At 43.5% G+C, this 19,639-nt stretch overlaps 1 protein-coding gene across 3 annotated transcripts in view; it reads right to left on the reverse strand.

Annotated features, from left to right (window-relative positions):
- DCDC2 (doublecortin domain containing 2) overlaps positions 1-19,639 on the reverse strand; it is a 77,923-nt gene that overhangs the window by 3,636 nt on the left and 54,648 nt on the right. For all 3 annotated transcript variants that reach the window (XM_040058227.1, XM_040058236.1, XM_040058219.1), the window contains one exon: positions 157-501. In XM_040058227.1, coding sequence (XP_039914161.1) covers positions 157-501 — 345 coding nt within the window. The remainder of the gene's footprint in view (positions 1-156; positions 502-19,639) is intronic.

Genomic DNA, 19,639 nt, shown 5'->3' on the forward strand with positions numbered 1-19,639 from the left:
TGGAAAATAACTTTTCCACAAACTGAAGTTCTCATAAATGGTCTCTAGGACTTTATCAGAAATTGACTACTAAGAGACCACATGAGAAGCATGAGGCTGAGATGAATGTGGAACAATAACTTAAGAAAAAAACATATTGAAAGAATAAACACTCACCTGGTTCTGACTGCCTGAATCCTCTTTTATTTCTTCTTCAGGCTGAAGATCACCTTGGTAGTTCAAGTGCTCCATTCCTTCACCATTTTCTTTATTGTTTTTGCCATTTAAATGGGTAAGTTCCTTTTCCTCTGCCTGGTCAACTTTCTGTGTTTCTCCTGCTTCATCTTCATAATTTTCATTTAATTTCTTTTTGTTTTCTTCCACTTCAGTTATTTCTTTAACAGTTTCCCCACTTTCCTTTCCATTCACTTCTGGATATACTTCCTCTCCTTTATATGCCTCCTCTCCCCTGTCATTTTCCTCTTCTACATTCTCTTCTTCATCTACAGTTTCTGCTGGTCTCTGGTGAAAGGAAAAGCAGCAGCATTATGAGGCATTTTAAATTAGAATGCTCCATGCAATTCTGAAATGTGACAGACATCAAATTCACAATTACATCATTACTGAGGAATAAGTATGCTAATCTGAGGTTTATCTACATGGACAGAAAATTATGCTCCTGTACTTACACCCCATAATGCCCTTTTATTCTTCTTTTCCCAAAAGTGTTGGTGAGATTTAAATTTATTACACGGGGTTTAAGCCATTTGACCACACTCAAAACAACTGAAATGAGCCAGGTTTAATTGACACAGCAACAGCTTATCCTGTTCCATCTCTTCCAGGTTCTCTGACTTCCTAGCATTTAGTACATACTTGTTTATGAAGTCCTGTGACAAGAAAATATCATGTATTACTAGCCCACAAACTATTCCCCAAGTAGCATTTTACCTGTGGACCAGGCCACACCATGACCATTGGTCTTTTCTTCTTTGACTATACTGAAAAGAAGTTAGAGAGATGAGGTAGACCTACCACTGTCACTTCCAAGATATCATTCCCCTTCCCAGAGATCCCTGTGTAGGGTGGCTTGGTTAGGTTTTGCTGGACATTTGGCAGCATATTTTTTCCTACACAGAATTGGACCAGTGGCCTGAAGGAACAAGATTTTTGCCTCACCTTGTAGAAGAGTTATCAGAAACTCACTATGGATAAAGCTGCTGGCAGCATCATCTCATGACAGCCTGGGAGACAGATGCACAAATTGTCTGGTCTTTGTCATTTGCCTTTCTGTTTCAGCTTTGAAGAGTCACCTGACTATTCAGTCAACTAATGCTCCTGCTTGCCGATACTACTTACATATTGTGCTGAGGTATAAATGAAAATGAAGTGAAAAAATCCCACAGGAGCGACAAGGTGTCTGCCTCCCACCCAGGCTCATCAGACTCTAAATCTAAAACAAACAAGCTGAGAGCAATAGATTACCTCTTAATCAAAACTGTTTGGAATTTTACTGTCCTCAGTAGCTCCTTTATGCAAGCAGCTGTCTTCTACAGAGAAGTAAGTTGTCTTCTAAAAATTTATTTTCCTCACTAATCCTAACATTTCAAAAGAATTCTCTCATCACCTTCAATGTATTAACAAAAGCTAGTTCAGTAAGGTCAAGAATTGATTTTCCTTTGATATCTAAGTAGCAATATAAGACAACTTTATTATGCCAGTGCTCAATGCCACATTGGCAGAGCTGCAAAAAGGGCAAGTTATTGTGTTGCAATAATGCACAGAATATGGAATTACCAGAAATACTACATGGTTACATGACCAGATAAATAATGGCTCCATAAGTGATTTTTGAAGTACGGTCATTTCTATGTGTTTTTCTTATTCAAGCCTTTCTGATTCACTTTCATCTAGTAACATCAAACTGGCCTTAATACCATTAAAATAAAACTTTAACAAGCCAGGTCCTTACAGAAACTTTCAAAGAATGCACCATCCAAAGCAAATTTGATCCAACTTTTGTAACCTACAGCACATAAATATAGCAAAGAATCTGTAGATCCATACATTCTCAGAAGTTGTCTACTGCTCTGAGAAATATCTGCTAATTTGCTTTCAGTCTGCTAAGGAAATTAGCAGCTCAGGATTCTGACCAGAAACAGGGGAGGGTGGGACAAATTACACGCACCAGACGCAACTAGCTAAAAATGTGCTTGGCTTTACTTAATGATACCTTCTTGCTATGACACTACACACACTAAATGAAGAGAGGATAAGAAAAGTCAACACAGACTTTGTCGGTTAACTGTTGTCTTGTCTCCCAAGACATTACAATTCCCAGATTTTTGGTAGTGGGTAGGTACAAGCAGCAGCAGTGAACATATGCTCTTGCCTGCATGGCTTTAGTATGGTGGCTCATTCTGGACTGCAGAAGAAAGTGTGTAGGCTTTGTGCCATAGTGTAAATATATGTATCTCAATGCTTCAACTGGTTTCACTGCTGTGGAAGCAGTCTGTGGCATGGAAGCACAATGGACATTTAAGGGACAGTGACTCCCTAAAGTGCTATGCTAGCTAGACTCATTTGACCTTATCTGTCTAAAATACGTGTGGATGCAAATTTTTGAAGAATTAAATCTGAGCAACATGGAATATAAACACAGCATTATTGAACTGTACCCAGAAACTCACTGAAAGCTTACAGAGCATAGAACTGGCATGAAATAACATCCAAATTCCAACTAATTTAACTTGACCAATCAAGCCAAATTGCAAGAAAAATAATAGTATAAAACAAGATGAGTTTCTTGTTCTGCAGCTCTGGAAAAGGCCATCATCCATTATTACATGGATGATGTCCTTGTGTGTGCCCCGAGTGATGATGTGCTGACCCAAACGCTTGACCTGACAATTAACGCATTGATTGTTGCAGGGTTTGAACTGCAGGAGAGCAAAATTCAAAGGATGCCACCTTGGCGGTACCTTGGACTCGAAATTGGCAAGCGGACCATTGTGCTGCAAAAATTGGCCATCAAGACAAAAATCAGGACCCTCGCAGATGTCCATCAGCTGTGTGGGGCATTGAATTGGGTAAGATCCTGGCTACATCTGACCACCAAAGACCTGGCCCCCCTCTTTGAATTATTGAAAGGGGGAGAGGAGCTGAGTTCTCCTAGGGTCCTCACCCCAGAGGCTGAGAAAGCCCTGGAAAAGGTACAAAACATCATGTACACATGGCAGGCAAACTGGTATGAGCCAGACCTGCATTTCAAATTTATCATAATGGGGAGATTGCCACAACTCCATGGGGTCATCTTTCAATGGGACCAAACAGGACCATGGCAGGGGAGATCCTCTCTTAATAATAGAATGGGTTTTCCTCAGCCACCAGGGGTCCAAAAGAATGACAAGGCCACAAGAATTGGTGGCTGAACTGATTTGGAAAGCAAGAATCTGAATCAGGGAAATGGCTGGATGCGACTTTGAATGCATTCCCATTCCAATTGGATTTAAATTAGGCCAAATTACAAAAGCGATATTAGAACACCTGCTTCAAGAAAATGAAGCTTTGCAGTTTGCCTTGGACTCCTTCACTGGTCAAATTTCAATTCATAGACCTGCCCACAAAATTTTTCATTCAGATGTCCAATTTACATTGGCATTAAAGAGTGTTCAGAGCAAAACACCTTTGGAGGCTCTGACAGTTTTTACCGACGTGTCCAGAAGACGTCACAAGTCAGTCTTTGTGAGATCCTCAAACTCAGCAATGGGAGGCAGATATTGCTGAGGTAGAAGGATAACCTCAGGTTGCTGAGTTGGTTGCAGTCATCAGGGCTTTTGAAAGGTTCTCCGAGCCCTTCAGTTTAGTTACAGACTCCACGTACATTGCAGGAGTGGTGTCCAGGGCAGAGCAGGCCATCCTGCAGGAGGTGTCTAACACCGCACTCTTTCAGTTGCTCTCGAAACTTGTCAAGCTAGTCTCCCACCAAAAGCAACCCTTCTTTGTGATGCATACGAGGTCGCACACTGATTTGCCTGGGTTCATTGCTGAGGGAAACAGAAGGGCTGTTGCTCTTGCTGCCCCTGCAGCAGTGGCCCCTTTGCCAAACATCTTTGAGCAGGCAAAGATCAGTCACCAATTGTTCCATCAAAATGCGCCTGGTCTAGTTTGCCAGTTTCACATCACCCAGGAATAGGCCAGGGCGATCGTGGCCACGTGTTCCTCTTGTCAGCAGCACGCACTCCCCACTCTAAATGCGGGATTTAACCCCACGGGATTTCACAGCTGTGAGGTGTGGCAGGTAGACGTGACACATATCCCCCAAATCGGCAAGCAAAAATATGTGCACCTCTCGGTAGACACCTTTTCTGGTGCAGTTTTTGCCTCCGCCCACACTGGGGAGAAATCCTGGGATGCCATCAAACACCTGGTCCAGGCTTTCTCCTTCATGGTCATCCCAAAGGCACTGAAAACCAGTAACGGGCCCATGTACGGGTCCGAGGAATTCCACTGTTTCCTGCAGCAATGGGGAGTGGAACACAAAACAGGCATCCCCCATTCCCCGACAGTGGATCAAATGGGTCCTCGAACAACAGCAGCAGGTTTTAAAAACAGAATCATCTTCCATCTGACTGGCCAGGGCCCTGTTCACAATTAACTTTTTAAACAGCGCCTATGACGTTTTAAACCGTCGATCATCCGTCACTTTGGAGCAAACCAAAAGCTAACCATGAAAGAGAGGCCGCCAGTCATGGTCAAGGACCCTGAGACTGGATGGATGGAGGGACTTCATGAGGTGGTCATGTGGGGACGTGGATACGCTTGTGTGTCCACCCCCACTGGCCTGAAGTGGTCGCCATCAAAATGGGTAAGGCCCTACGTCCTGAAAGTCTCAGGAACAAAAGAAAAAAATCTCGCAGGTGTGAGTCACAGCATGGAGAAGGAAAAAGAAGGAGGATGATATCTGGGGCGAACTTCCCTTTCATTCCAGTTTCCCTACCCCAAACTAATTTGTCCTTTGTAAAGTCCTTTTCAGTTAATTTAAGCCAGATCCTGACCCAAGCCCAGTTTGTGATGAAGATCCATCTACTCCCATTGGTTCTCCTCGCCAGCCTCCTCTTGCCAACCAGCGGAGAACATGCACAAAACTCTCCAGAAAAAGAAGGACATGGTTGGCGAGATCAAGAGAGAGATAAATGACTGGCTGAGTGGACTTTTTAAGGACTGAGGACTCTCGGGCTGGATTGGTTTAATTTTAAAGACTGGTTGTGCTGGCTTGAAGGCAAAACCAGCGAGAGACTCCAAGTCAGAAAAAACAATTTAATAGGAGAGGAAAAAAAAGTAAAATAAAATAAAACACATGCAATGGTACAAAAGATCACTGACAGAGTCAGAATACAACCTGAAACCGTGGTGGTGGCAGTCCAGATGAAGTGGTCTTGTTGAAGCAGTGTTCTTGCAGAAAGGTCTGGTAGCTCTTGTCCTCTGGGAATCCAGTGGGTAAGGCTGCCTGTGCTGTCCCAAGGCCCCGATTATATCCAGGTGGGAATGCTTGGCTCCTCCCCCTGGGCGGAGCATCTCACAATGGACTGATATCATTTTATCAGTTTTGCAATGGGTCCTTGATTGCCTATTAAACAGAGATAGCTCCTGGGGAGAGTTATCTATGAGTCATGCAGGACGGCATTGATGGGCCATTAACAGAAGATAGTCTGGAGGGAGGGGGGCACGGGAAACAGTGGTGCACAACAACATTTCATGTAGATGGTGATAGAATACATACTTTGGGCACATTTTACATTGTAACCTAGGACATAATCCACCCCTTATTCTATGACCATCTACATTATACCTAAATTAATACATTCTTACAGCTAGATAGATAAATATACACATATACAGAATGAAACCCTACACTCAGTTCTCACTTAAAATTAGGTCTCCCTGTGGTACACAACGGGTTTCCCCATCTTTCTGCATTACCCACCAAGTGGAACCAGGTCCTTGAGCAAAAACAATCCCACGGATGGGTCTGCCTTTGCTTGATGTGGGATTAATCCAAACAGTTTTTCCTAAGATGCCTTTCATGTGTACCACAGGGACTTTATCTCCATCCACTGTGTGCAAGGGTTCAGACTGGGCAGGACCAGCTCGATTGATTGACCCTCGAGTGTTGACCATCCAGGTGGCCTTTGCTAAGTTCAGTTCCCAATTTTTGAAAGTCCCCCCACCGAGCGCCTTCAGGGTAGTCTTAAGTAACCCATTGCACCGTTCAACTTTCCCGGCAGCTGGTGCATGATAAGGGATGTGATATATCCATTCAATGCCATGTTCTCTAGCCCAGGTGTTTATAAGGCCGTTCTTGAAATGGGTCCCATTGTCTGACTCGATTCTCTCAGGAGTGCCATGTCTCCACAAGACCTGTTTTTCAAGGCCTAAGATAGTATTCCGAGCAGTAGCATGAGGTACAGGGTAGGTCTCTAACCATCCAGTGGTGGCTTCCACCATAGTTAGCACATAGCGCTTGCCTTGGCAGGTTTGGGGAAGGGTGATGTAGTCAATCTGCCAGGCCTCCCCATACCTGTACTTCAACCATCGTCCACCGTACCACAGAGGCTTTACCCACTTGGCCTGTTTGATTGCAGCGCAGGTCTCACAGTTGTGGATGACCTGTGAGATGTTGTCCATAGTAAGGTCCACCCCTCGGTCACGGGCCTATCGGTATGTTGCATCTCTCCCCTGATGACCAGACGCATCATGGGCCCAACGGGCTAAGAATACTTCTCCCTTGTGTTGCCAGTCTAGATCCACCTGTGATACTTTCACCTTGGCGGCTTTGTCCACCTGCTCGTTGTTGTGATGCTCTTCATTAGCCTGACTCTTGGACACATGTGCGTCCACGTGTCGAACCTTAACGGTCAGCTTCTCTACTCGGGCGGCGATGTCTTGCCAAATCTCAGCAGCCCAGATGGGTTTCCCTCTGCGCTGCCAATTGGCCTTTTTCCAGCGGTTCAGCCATCCCCACAGAGCATTAGCTACCATCCACGAGTCAGTGTAGAGATAGAGTCTTGGCCACTTCTCTCGTTCGGCAATATCTAAAGCTAGCTGGATGGCTTTAAGTTCTGCAATTTGACTTGATCTACCTTGTCCTTCAGTAGCTTGTGCAACTCGTCGTGTGGGGCTCCATACTGCAGCCTTCCATTTCCGGTTAGCGCCTACAATTCGGCAGGAACCGTCAGTGAAAAGGGCATATTGTCTTTCAGTCTCCGGTAGCTCGTTATACGGTGGGGCTTCCTCGGCACGTGTCACTTGTTCTTCTTCTTCTTCAAAAGATAATCCAAAAGTCTCACCTTCAGGCCAGTTAGTTATAATTTCTAGAATCCCAGGGCGATTCGGGTTTCCAATACGGGCGCGCTGTGTGATGAGGGCAATCCATTTGCTCCATGTGGTGTCAGTGGCATGATGCGTGGAAGGAACCTTTCCCTTGAACATCCATCCCAGCACTGGTAGTCGAGGTGCCAAAAGCAGCTGCGTTTCAGTGCCAATTACTTCTGAGGCAGCTTGAAGTCCTTCATAGGCGGCTAAGATTTCCTTCTCTGTGGGAGTGTAGTTGGCTTCAGATCCTCTGTAGCTTCGGCTCCAGAATCCCAGTGGTCGGCCCCGAGTCTCCCCAGGCACCTTCTGCCAAAGACTCCAAGACAGGCCATTGTTCCCGGCTGCTGAGTAGAGCACGTTCTTCACCTCTGGTCCCGTCCTCACTGGGCCAAGGGCTACCGCATGAGCGATCTCCTGCTTGATCTGGGCAAAGGCTTGCTGCTGTTCAGGGCCCCAGTGGAAATCGTTCTTCTTGCGGGTGACCAGGTAGAGAGGGCTCACAATCTGGCTGTACTCAGGAATGTGCATCCTCCAGAAACCTATGGCGCCTAGGAAAGCTTGTGTCTCCTTCTTGCTGGTGGGTGGGGACATGGCGATGATCTTATTGATGACCTCAGTGGGAATCTGCCGCCGTCCATCTTGCCACTTTACTCCCAGGAACTGGATTTCTTGGGCCGGTCCCTTCACTTTACTTCGCTTAATGGCAAAACCAGCTTTCAGCAGAATCTGGATGATCTTTTCTCCTTTCTCAAAGACTTCCCCTGCTGTGTTCCCCCATACAATGATGTCATCAATGTACTGTAAATGTTCAGGAGCCTCACCTTTTTCCAGTGCAGTCTGGATCAGTCCATGGCAGATGGTGGGGCTGTGTTTCCACCCCTGGGGCAGTCGGTTCCAGGTGTACTGTACGCCCTTCCAGGTGAAGGCAAACTGGGCCCTGCACTCTGCTGCCAAAGGAATGGAGAAGAAGGCATTGGCAATATCAATGGTCGCATACCACTTTGCTGCCTTGGACTCTAGCTCGTACTGAAGCTCCAACATGTCTGGCACAGCAGCACTTAGTGGTGGGGTGACTTCATTCAGAGCACGGTAATCCACAGTCAGTCTCCATTCTCCACTGGACTTACGCACTGGCCATATAGGGCTGTTGAAAGGTGAACGAGCCTTGCTGACCACCCCTTGGCTCTCCAGTTTCCGAATCATCTCATGGATAGGAGTCACAGAGTCTCTGTCGGTGCGGTATTGCTGTCGGTGTACTGTTGTTGTGGCGATTGGTACCTGTTGTTCTTCAACTCTCAGTAGTCCCACAGCACAGGAGTCATCTGAGAGACCAGGCAAGGTACTCAGTTGTCTGATGTCTTCTGTCTCTACAGCAGCTATCCCAAAAGCCCAGCGATATCCTTTTGGATCTTTGAAGTATCCATTTCTGAGGTAGTCTATGCCAAGGATGCATGGGGCCTCTGGGCCAGTCACGATGGGGTGTTTTTGCCATCCATTCCCGGTTAAACTCACTTCGGCCTCCAATACAGTCAGCTGCTGGGACCCTCCTGTCACTCCAGAAATAGAAATGGATTCTGTTCCTACATACCTTGATGGCATCAGGGTACATTGGGCACCAGTGTCAACCAAAGCCGTATATTTTTGTGGGTCAGATGTGCCAGGCCATCGGATCCACACAGTCCAATAGATCTGATTGTCCCTTTCCTCTACCTGGCTAGAGGCAGGGCCCCTCTATTCCTGGTCATGGTACACGTTGCTTTCTTCCTGTAAATATGTTCCTGAGGTCCCTTCAAGTGGATCAGTCATATCATTCTTCTTATACTGTCTGGGGTTCTGTGCCTTTGAGACTGGAGCAGTGTTGGCTCTAGATGAGCTCTTCGTGGTAGGTGTCTCTCTCTTCAGTTCACGTACCCGGGCTGCTAAGGAGGAGGTGGGTTTTCCATCCCAATTCCTCATGTCTTCTCCATGTTCCCGAAGAAAAGACCAGAGGTTACCCCGTGGAGTGTATCCTCTCTCCCTGGCTGGTGGGTACCTGCTCCTAATGGCAGAGACTCTTGTTGGTTCTGGCGAGATGTGGTAAATTTCTTCCTTAAGTTCCTTTTTTAGTTTCTGATGGCCCTCTTCAATCAAGCTCCGGACTTGCTTAGCCAGCCTTGTTTCCACGGATGAGACATGGGTACGAAATGGGGCGGTGACAGTATCCTCGTAAATTCTTAGTTTATTGACCAAGACGCCCACCTTGTCCTCACCTTCCCTCCATTGCAGCGTTGCCAGGTAACGGGAGTACATCTCTGGTCCAAGCCGTGCAAATCTCAACCACATCTGCGATGTGCACTGGACATCATCTGGGCTTTTAGGAAATCTCTCGTCTTCTGAGAAAATGATCTCCAGCACAGCCAATTCCCTCAGGCATCGGGTACCTTGTTCCATTGTGCTCCATTTTCCTTGGTGCACCTGGAGGTCTTCTTTACAAAGGTATCTGTCCCTCACACTTGTTAGCAGTCGCCGCCAGAGGCTGAGAGTTTGTTGGGTTCTCCCGATCCCCTGGTCAATGACCACATCCCGAGACAGCGATCCCAGTTGCCTGGCCTCACTTCCATTCAGAATGGTGTCATTGGCTGCAGCGTCCCAGATGCGGAGCAGCCAGGTTAGGATGGACTCGTTTGTCTGGCGGGTGAATTCCCTCCGCAGGTCACGCAGTTCACCCAGGGATAGAGAGCGGGTGATGATCTCTGGCTCTGTCTCTTCTGCTGGGTGCGAAGGTCCTGCCACATCCTCATCAGTCATTATGCGGACTGATTTGCTCTTTGATTTCTTCTTCTGAACAGGGGCAACTGCCACTGGTTTAGGTTGTTCTGCTTCGGTGACAGTTTGTGTGGAGATGCTGATGGCACTTTTGGTTTCTTTCTCCTCTGTGACAGCTTGTGTAGACACTGACACTGTTGCTTTGTTTTTGGTTCCTTTCTCCTCTGTGATGGTCTGAGTAGATGCAGAAACTGTTGCTTTGTTTTTGGTTCCTTTCTCTTCTGTGATGGTCTGAGTAGATGCAGAAACTGTTGCCTTGTTTTTGGTTCTTTTCTCTTCTGTGACAGTCTGCATAGATGCGGTTCCCGTTTCCTCTACGACAGTTTGTGTAGACACGGATGCCGTTGTTTTGCATTTGTTTCTTTTTCCCTCCTCTTCAAGGAGACGCTGCACCACCCCATGTAGTGTTTGATTTCTAAACATGGTGCAGGCCGTGCAGAGAAGGCAAAGCAGAACTAACAACAATATTATGCTGTCCTTGGCACCTAGAGAGAACTCAATACTTTTGAAAACTGCTGTGCCATACCTAAAAGACTGGAAAAAATCATTCTTTACCCCTCCCCACAGGGGCTGGGTGCGATTATTGAGAGCCCAGATGTAGCATTCTGGACCAGGACAAGAACACAAAATAGAGTATATATTCCGAATGATGCTCATTGCCTCAGAGGTTATCATACAATAAACATAATAGACCGATACAGCTATTCTGGTACCATACCCTGGTCTACACATGAGCATTAAGACTGGCAAATACTGCCCCATGTGTGGGAAAATGTAGAGAGCTAGGTATAAGATATATGAAAGCATGTTGAGCATCATAGCGGACAGCTGTTTCTTTTTTCCTCACTACAAAATTGTAATTCTGACTTTTCTCAGTACCTCCTGCCCCACGTTGGGCGCCAAAATATATGTGCTGGCTTGAAGGCAAAACCAGCGAGAGACTCCAAGTCAGAAAAAACAATTTAACAGGAGAGGAAAAAAAAGTAAAATAAAATAAAACACATGCAATGGTACAAAAGATCACTGACAGAGTCAGAATACAACCTGAAACCGTGGTGGTGGCAGTCCAGATGAAGTGGTCTTGTTGAAGCAGTGTTCTTGCAGAAAGGTCTGGTAGCTCTTGTCCTCTGGGAATCCAGTGGGTAAGGCTGCCTGTGCTGTCCCAAGGCCCCGATTATATCCAGGTGGGAATGCTTGGCTCCTCCCCCTGGGCGGAGCATCTCACAATGGACTGATATCATTTTATCAGTTTTGCAATGGGTCCTTGATTGCCTATTAAACAGAGATAGCTCCTGGGGAGAGTTATCTATGAGTCATGCAGGACGGCATTGATGGGCCATTAACAGAAGATAGTCTGGAGGGCGGGGGCACGGGAAACAGTGGTGCACAACAACATTTCATGTAGATGGTGATAGAATACATACTTTGGGCACATTTTACATTGTAACCTAGGACACTGGTTTATTAATTTTATTTATTATTGTTGTTGCTTTAATTTCTCGTGGTGTCATTAAGAGGATAATTTATAACACAACACATTCCCCCTCAGTGAACCATGCCACCATCCCTAGTGCACCAGAAGAAGACATGGAGCTGGAAGAAGGCCTGGACATTGAAGGGCAACACCATGAAGGCTGGCCCACCCAGTAACAGTGGTTTGCCAAAAGCTATCCAGGTTCAGAACACCTTCTACCTCCAACCCAAGTCTCTGCCTTTTAAAATAGAAAAGGGGGAGATGTAGTGGTGTGGGATTTGTTTTGGTTTTATTGTATGTGCTGTTAATTTATTGAATGGTTCCTCCTGTGTACCCCTGTTTGTTCCCCACAACAGTCTTTCCCTGTTTTTCTCCCCTCCAACAGTTATATGTCAATCCAGCACACCCCCCTTCTCTGGGGTCTGCCTGTCATCTCGGGGCCTTCCCCTGGAGCTAGAAAGTTCTTCCAAGGGCATTGAGTGATAGGTCAGATCCAGAGGAGGTCCCTCCCCATCATATATGTTTGGTTTATGAAAATATCGTTCAGCAGTGTGACCCCTCCCTGGTGACCCCTGATTTGCTCACCCCCTGCCTCTTCCCCTGGTTCCACCCCCAAATAAAAGGTGCTGGCAAGCAGCCTGGGGTGCTCTGCCTGTGCAGTTACCTGGAGGTGAGGCCCCGTGCTGGGGCTCCAATAAGCTCTTGTGACTCACTCAGCAGAGTCCGCCTTTCTATCTCTGCCTTTGTTGCCTTGCACCACCTGTGCCTACTGCCGAGGTCGCGTGGGAGCCAAGACCCCACAGGACTGGATTAGCTGGCACACCACCGCGGTGTCTGGGCTAGCTCAGGCGAGCGTGAAGACCACACTTTAGGCACCGCAACAGCATTAGTATAATGTTTTTATAGTAACTGAAAATTTCATGATAGCTGAACATATTACTACAATGTCATTACTATTACAGACAAAAATAAAAAGCCTAATAGTTTTCAGCTAATAATTGGAAAGCAAAATGCATTCTTCATTTAATCTCCTGTCAAGCTACGCTACATAAGAATGGACATTTCAAACAAGTTAAAAATCAACATTTATCCTGAGTAGAAGAACTTCCACAAGGTAATCTAAAATGTAGTACAGTTCTCTCTGCATGCAGAGTCAAAGGTAGCCTTTAAAATGTGGATATGACCACTGACTGTGCATTTCAGAATGCACAGCAGACCTAAGACAGGACTGTAGGGATGAAACTGAAGGCCAAAATCACCCACCATATAGTACATTGCTCTTTACATAAAGAAAGTGTGATACTTCCTAGTGAGATCTTATTGACCTACTTGCTGTGCATAAATTAGCATTCATTATTTTAAGTACACCTTCACTGAGAAAGAGGTATACTTAGCAAATTTTTGATTTTTCATATTTAGGGAAAGAGAATGTTTATCTGCATGTATACGCACAGGGAAGAAAACAGAAAAAGGGAGAAAACCAGATGTCATTATAGTCCAAAGCATGTAAATGCTGTATGTACTTAATTTTACTTTCTTGAACAGTTTAAGTGATAGCAATGAACCTGAAATAATGAACTAAAGCCTACATTAAAGTACTTGGTGGGCCAGGATGTAATTTAAAGTTCCCTGGAGTCACTGGGAACCTTTTCATTGATGCAGTCCAGTCACCCCTCCACCTACAAGTGTACAAATTGCATATTATATATGCACTGAAGTTACCACAAACTGTCCTCTCTCAGTCAGAATAAATCAGGATGGGCACGCTGGAAGCAAAACAGGTATGCTGATTGAGACCTACCTATCCTTGCAGAAACTATCAGACTCAAGTCAGCAATGGCCTTGTCTACTGATGCAGAAGCAGTGACATTTCCCATCTTAGTTTTTAGCTTTTCATAATTCACCTTTTAAATAACCAAAATATTCTCAGTCAGAACTTCCTGTATGGAATGAATTGGATGGATAGCCAAGACACATGTGGGAGTGCTCTTCTTGTTGCTCAGAAGCCCAGAGTTTAGCCTTCAGCCATTGTGTTGACTCACAGAAGGTTGTCCCTCACATTTGAGATTCCTATAAAAGGTCAGGGCATCTCAAATCCAGAAAAACAGCTCTGGATATATCTCCAGGCCTCAGTGCCTGAGGTCTATCACCTCTATGTAACACAGTTATCACAAGGATATCAGGGATTGTAGCAGAGAACAAAAGGCACATAAAAAATTCATGTTGGAAGCAACCAGCCAGTTGTAGCCCACTGTTAACTGAACATGGATATTGTAATGAACTACAGAATAAATGTTCCTGCATTCGTTTAGTCCCATCTACACACCTCAAAAAACAACAGCACAACTTGAACTTGGATTGGAGGAACATTCCTATTCCTTAAGGTAATTTTCACAATCAAGTGAGTTCTAGAGTAGGGAGCTTTTCCAGTCACTGTGCTAGATTATCCCCATTCCTCCTATAGCCAGAACTAATCACAATAAGATTTGTAATTTTGCCTTTTGGATGGTTAAAAGAAAATAGGAAGAAACTTTCCTTTTTGCATTGTTGGCTGCATCTTTTAAGCAAAGGTGATGCTTTTGCAGTTTCATGCTTGAAAGCTCATTACTTAAAATTACTAGTTTTCAAACCATACCTTTGTGAATGTGAGAACAGTTCTTTGCTTGTCATGGACTAGCAATGAAAAGACTCACTGACAAAAGACTTATACATTGAAAAATATATTCAACCAAAGGCACACAGAAAAACTGAAGCAATTCTCAGCTTCTTGCTGGAAACATGGATCCAGCTCGCCTTCTGGAAACCTCCTGACTTAACTAACAGGTTGATGAAGAAGAGAGCCAATTTCATTTTGCATTCAAGAAGTATGATTTCTTGACAGTATTTTTTAATCTCAGCAAAAACAGAGTGTTTAAAAAAGAAAGATGTATTCTAATTACACTCATCACGCTATCATTCACTAAGAGCTACATTACCAAATGCCATCATCACTCAAAAACAGTAAGTCAGGAAATCTTCAGACATTGAAGCATTTGGCTTCTTTTCCTCTAGGGATGCTAATGTAAACCTCTCAGAAGGTTCGTACATGACTGATACTGAAAAGTGCAGTATCACAAATCATTTAAGACAGGAATTATTTTGCACCATTAGTATAGACATAATTTTGTTTATTGAAGTCATTTGGAAATGTTTACTTGGCTAATGGTCACAGCAGACAAACAATGAAGTAGACAAGAAAAATCTTAATGGTCATGAAGAGTGGCATGAATACATCTCACAAATGCAGCAACAGGAACACTTGACTTCGATTGCACCACAGCTCTTCAGAACAGAGATCCCCTGCTCCTACTCAGGAATGTTTTGTAGCAGCACTGCACAGATTCCAACAGCAAAACATTTTGTTCCCGAACCAGAAAGTGTTGCTAAGTGACAGCAGCCCTCTTCTCTTCCACATCACTTACAAAACCCGGGCTCTTAAAAACAAGCAAATGAATTGTTAAGGTTCAACTGTCTTACACTTCCCACATAGTTCCCACATTTGCACAAAATGCACTGGTGTTCCTGAAGGCAAAAAGTCTTTATCCCTCCAACATTTAAACGCCAACTTTTTTATGAGACGGGTGTCATTATTTTATTTCTTTTTCACAACTCATACAGCACCTGAATCAACAGAATCTAATTTTTCATAAGATCACAGCACCCAGAAGTCCAACTAGAATGAATGGAAACTAAAGAACTTGAAGTGTAGAAAAAAGCCAGCTTTTCAAACTCCCTTCATTGGTTTCCTTGTCTAATAGCTGGAAACATACCTCATTCCTTAATCACAATGCAGCTGTGACAGTGAAGCCAACACCTTTGAGCACTGCCCTCTGGGTCCCCCAGCATAAGAGAGACATAAGACTTCTCCTATAAAGACAGACTCAGAGACATAGGGGCGTTCAGTCTGGAGAAGAGAAGACTGCAGAGACCTCACAGCACTTTCCAGGGCCTGAAGGGGGCCTTCCTGTAATCTGGAGAGGATCTTTTTACCCGGACATGTAGTGACAGGACCAAGGGGAATGACCTCAAACTGACAGAGGGCAGGGTTGTATTGGCTATTAGAAAGAAATCCTTTACTGTGAGGGTGCTGACAAACTGGAACAGGTTGCCCAAAGAAGCTGTGGATGCCCCATCCTTGGAAGTGTTCCAGACAAAGATAATGAGGCTCTAAGCAATCTGGTCTAGTGAAAGCTGCCTGTGGTAGAAGGGTTGAAATGAGATGATTATTAAGTCCTTTTCAACCCTAATCCTTTAATAGTTTTATGATCTTATCAGATCTTTACTTTTCTAATATGTACCTAAGTCTAAAATACTTTTTTTCCATCTACTTCAGTGACACTTATGTTTATTTTTGCCCACAACATTTTAGGCAAATAAAATTTGTCTAAACTTCATTTCCTACAATACAGTATGATCTGCTGACCATACCTGTAGATAATGAGAAAATTGTTAAGCATTTAAAATAAGTCATACTGAGACTACAAAAATACAAAAATAATTTTTTAAGTTCTTCTGTACTTAATTAAAAATGCCCTATAAGTTAAGCAAGAAACTGCTGGCTCTAGGGTTGCTAAATTTTTTGAAAACAGGGTTGCACAGAGGAAACTTTTTTCAAAGTGGTATCAAAACTAATTTTACAAGAGATTTTCATTTCTCAGAAGTGAAGGCCCTTCAAGTGTTGGCCACACAGGCCTCTAAGACAAGATCAGGCATTGCTACTACAACTTCAGAAAGCACAGTCACTCAATGCAGAAACCAAGGAAACATCTCCCTTCTCATTCTGAACTGCAAGGAGCCAATCAGAGTAAGTTTCCCTATCTCACACAGACAAACAATAACAACATTAAGTGTAAATCAGTGGAGCTGAAAGAAGAACATGCAGTGGAAAATATTATCTGCTGGCTTGTCAGCACTCCAAATTCATAAGACTTAAATTACAGCTGCATCATTTGTAGCAAAATTTGAGCATAAATTCTGCATGTGTTCTTTCCAAAAGCCATTTTGAAATCCTTACTGATGTAGTGCAAAATGTTTCCTTGTGAAAAGTAGCCTTTTTAATCAAAGAATGAGGTCTTTCCAAGCAGTCAGCCTGTTGTAATGTTGAATCAACATAAACTTTAACATTTTGCCTTCAGCAATGGGGAAGATAAACATTTTATTCTGCTCACTGAGGTGAATCTTGGGTCTCTAAAGCAAAACGTATACTCCATAATGAAAACTTCAAATGAAAGGTGCAAATTTTCTGCTACTGTTGATATACTTCAGCTCCAGCTCACCTAGGGGAGATACACAATCTCACATCACATCACAGCCCAGGAAATGCGAAATAATGAGTGGAGGACTGGATTAATCAGTGGACATGTCTGCAAAAGTAGAAAGCAAATGGATAATGAAAGAAAGAAGAATGTGAACATCTACAGAAAAACTCCAATCCAGTGCCTGTTAGATAAATTTATTTTCAACTAATTTTTACAAATAAACACAGAAGGAGAGAAGGAGATGGGGATGATGAACCTGGAGGGGGAAAATAACCCAAAGAACAAACCAAAACCCAAATGGAGACTCTTTCTACATCACATCATAATAGTTACAATCACATCTTAAAAATATCATATACCTCATGGCGAAGCAGACTGGCACCACAACATGCCAGAATTCCTTTTGGGGTCATGCACTGGATAACTTCAGATCTTGTAACTCTCATGCAAGGGCTCAGCATGGGAGAACAACCATGGTTATGGAAATGGATAAACCAGTGCATACTTGCAGTGTTATTTCAGTATTATCACTAGAGACTGCTACTTTTTTATTTTAGAACGTATATAGAATGAAAGGAAGAGTATTTTTTTCTGAAAGCTTTAAAAGTTAGAAATTTTTGTCTTGAAGTTACTTTGAATAGATCTGCATTATTACCAGCAAATTCAAAGTAACACGCTTAATTACCATCTCCAGTAAGAAACTACTATTGTTTTGCTGCCTCCCTGTCAAGAATCACTTTATTCCCTTGCTATTTGCACAACTGATTTCACAGCCTGTCATCAGTCCCCATGAATGTTGACACAGTGATGCAAACAACCAACTTGGAGTAAGCCTGCATGTCAAAAGAAGAAACTAATAATTTTGTATTTGGGAGGTGAAGTCTTGGTAAAGAATATAGAACAGAAAGGTCTGGTTTGGTTTAAGGCAAAATACTCTTTTTTTCTTCCTTGATGTTCAATTACAACTGTCAGCTAGCCTGGAGTAAAGCAAACCCTGTCCTTTTAATGTGTTTTCAGCTGGCAGACATCATTTTACAGAACAGGACATAAGTGAGAGTCTAGCCAGTATAACGCTAAGTTTAGTTAATGGCTAATCTGGCATTTGTTCAACTGTGTACTTCAAACAGCAAGACAGAGAAGGTGCATAAAAAGAAAAAAAATAAAAAGCTCTATCTTCACTACCTCATTTATGTGGCTGATGGAAATTATAGCCTTTTAAAAGTGCCAGCATTCTAGTGAAAGCTGGCATGTAAATATTTATGCATTATGCAAGATAGTCAAGACCTGGCTGGCTGTCCTTTCCCATATTTCTAGCAATAACAGAAACTGCAGTGCAGATAAGAAAAAGCTAAAAAGCTTTACATCACAGAATTTAAAACAATTGTAAATGGCCATTAATATGAACCTGAACATGCAAAATGCTAAATGCTTCTAAGGTTAGAGTGACCTTAGTTATCTGGGAATATGAAGTACTCCATGCTAGTCAGAAGGACATGGCTTCCTGCCAGATTACCAAGGAAACTATACATGAAGTTTTAACATTATATATAAACCATGGCTTGTGTTGCAATAAATTTCGGTGCTTTGTTTGGCTTTATGGAAACAAGAAAATCAGATTACTCATAGTGCACATGACCAATTTTTTAATATTCTTTTCCCCATTAAATATACCTGTTTCCAGTTCCTTGTCCACATAGCAGAACCCATTGGTAGCATGTGAAAAAATATTTCCATCTGAACATGATGAATGGACCTTGGTACATGAGCTTAGATGTATCCAGCAAGTTCCTACCATTGCAAGCTTGCCAGCACATCTGATGCTCACTGGCAACTGTGTGAACAGCTCCGCTGCCAAACAGAGAAGTGGTAGTAGAGAGTTTTTCCCCTCCCTAGGGATGGTCACCACCTCTGGCAGAGGCAAACTGGTGAGACACACAGAGCTACTGTCTGTGTTGTAGGATCTCTGGAGAAGTAGGGCAGCTGTCTCCAGGGCTGGATTTCAAATGAATTGCAGCCAGCCTAAAAACTAAGGCCTGACAAGCCAATTTACACAGCCACATGTTCTACACTACCCAGAGGAATTCTTTACACACCTTCAGAGGACAATAAACAGGCTAATCATTGCTGAATTTGATTACTACCCTGTCAAGACCAGAGAAGGATGTGCTTCAGGATGTCATAAGAAACAAAGATTAAGACAACAGCCAGCATGTTCTTCCCCAATGTCAGTGCTATCAATATAATGCAACACATCCTAATTATCATGACACCTCACAAGGACAACCACAATTAACAGGGCTTATAAGCCCAGTGGTGTTCATCATAAGACTCTGCAGCTGGGGCAGGTATGTGCTGTGAGAAGACAGCTGTAGCATTCCTTCTATCAGGGACCAAGACAGTCATGTTCTTATTGCCTCTATCACCTGATTCATGTGCCTTCAAGAACAAAGTCTATAAAATAACTAAGCAATATTCCTTCCCATTAAAGAGAATAAATAATGAGAAAGGCTCCTGTTGCTACGAAGGATCAAAGATAAAATCTGTAAATTTTTAGATGGTATGGTGTCAGTCTTCCAATTGGCTAATAAGTTCATAAAGCATCTATTTCCCCTCAGGTATTTTTTTTAAAAACAGAACACGAGGTAAAGGCATATATGTCTAGTATTCTTTCATGCAACACAAATACATTGAAAAAATCAGCCAAATAAAT

The sequence above is a fragment of the Hirundo rustica genome, chromosome 1, assembly GCF_015227805.2.
Source record: "Hirundo rustica isolate bHirRus1 chromosome 1, bHirRus1.pri.v3, whole genome shotgun sequence".
Lineage (NCBI taxonomy): Eukaryota > Metazoa > Chordata > Aves > Passeriformes > Hirundinidae > Hirundo > Hirundo rustica.